At 56.2% G+C, this 1,772-nt stretch overlaps 1 protein-coding gene across 1 annotated transcript; it reads left to right on the plus strand.

Moving 5' to 3' along the window:
- On the plus strand, nt 1-1,080 carry EMH_0023110 (uncharacterized protein; the record flags this gene model as incomplete). The annotated part of the gene is made up of 1 exon (XM_038023148.1): nt 1-1,080. The coding sequence occupies one exon, from the start codon at nt 1-3 to the stop codon at nt 1,078-1,080; it is 1,080 nt and encodes a 359-aa protein (XP_037879002.1).
- Nucleotides 1,081-1,772: the final 692 nt, after the last annotated feature.

Here is a 1,772-nt window from a genome sequence, read left to right on the forward strand (position 1 = left end):
ATGAGCAGAGAAGGTCGAGGAATATGGGTGACTCCCCCAGGGAACAGGCCAGTGACCCCCGAGAGACCGGTGCGGAGGGAAGGGTGCGTACTCTTTAGAGACGGATTATGCGCACTGGGGAACTACTGCATGTTTAGCCACTCTCCCTCGGAGATTCCGCCTCGTGTTGCAGCAGGCGGGGGGGCCCAAAGCCGCTCGGCTAGGCTGGCCGAAGAACGACAGAGGCAGCGGCAGCAGCAGATGCAGCAGCAGTATCAAAGGCAGATGCAGCAACAGCGGCTGATGCAGCAGCAGTATTTAATGCAGCTGCAGCGACAGCAGCAGATGGAGCAGCATCGTCGGAACCGGCGACAACTGGAGTCGGATATGTCCCGCGACGCTTTCTTTAATTCTCTCCAGACCTATAACAGTCCCAGGGACTTCTCGTCAGAGTGGCCGCTGGCGTCGCCTGACGTGCTCCGAGCAGCTGGACCCTCTGTCGCCGAATTCGCCGACTTCAATGAGTATGACTTTCCGCCTGAGTTCGAGATCGACTCTTCCGATGACTCCGACGACGAAAACACCTACAACCCTCGGATTGACCGCCTCCGTAGACTTGAAGAACTCCGAGCGGCCAGTGCGGAGCGACGTGAAAACTCCACGACTTCCCAGCAGCCTCAGGCCACTTGGGGACCTCAGACCCACCTCTGGTCTCAAACGCCGCCTCCCACTCCACCAACTTCCCGTGAACCAGAGGCACCAGAGTCTGCAGAAGTTCCACAAGTCCCACACACCGCAGAGGCCCCACATGTGCCACAGGCCAGAGGGGCCCCGCAGGTACCACCGGCTCAGGCCCCACCGGTTCCGCAGGCTCCAGAGGCCCCTGAAACTCCCCCTGCTCCACTACCGCGGCAGGTTCCACTGGCTCCACAGGCGATACAGGCCCCACAGCCTCCGCGGGTGCCACTGGCCCCACTGCCGCCGCAGGCGCCAACTCCACGTAGTGACGCGGACCCGCTGTATACTCCGGAGTTTTTGCTGGGATCTGTGTTCACCGCGACAATGCGAATGAGAGAAAAAAAAGATCCTCCACCCCGCTAATGGCGTTGGCAAAACTCGTCTACCAGTTCCGAGAAGGGGAAATGCAAGCGAGCAGCCCGTGAGAAGCCCTGCTGCTGCTTCTGCAAGAGCAAACAACGGCCTGGGCTGGCCGTTGTTTGCTCTTGCAGAAGCAGCAGCAACAGAAACGGAGGAGCTGCAGCACCGCAGCTTGCGATAAGCCGGGATAATAGACGCAGATAGCGACAGAAAAACATATTCGAATCACCACCACAGAAAGAAACAGACCAACATGCAGCCTAACGTTTAAGTATTTTACCAGCACATTGTAGTGCTGCATCTGCTGTGGCTGCTGCAGCTTCTGCTGCTGCTGCTGCTGCTGCAAATGCTGCAGCAGCTGCAGCAGCTAATGCTGCAGCTGCCGTTGCATAGGCATTTTTTTGGTCCTTATTCGCCTCAGCTTTTAGCCTGCAGCCAGATAATGGCAGCAAAAAGGCAACGCAACAAAAAATTTAAATGTTTTAGAAAAAGGCTGTGCAGTGAACTCTATACACAGCACTCCACTCGTTGACCCATCCCGCAACAATGCAGCGTTAATGTGGGCCCTCTGCCCCTAAACATTTCAACATCTAGGCGATAGGCATTACAAGTGCACATCATATACAGCTTGCTACTGTTAGTGAAGATAAGACAACGCGCGACAAAAGCTCTGAAAGAGTTCCAGGCATATCACT

The sequence above is a fragment of the Eimeria mitis genome, genomic scaffold (genome assembly GCF_000499745.2).
Source record: "Eimeria mitis Houghton genomic scaffold, Emh_scaff823, whole genome shotgun sequence".
NCBI classification, from domain to species: Eukaryota; Apicomplexa; class Conoidasida; order Eucoccidiorida; family Eimeriidae; genus Eimeria; species Eimeria mitis.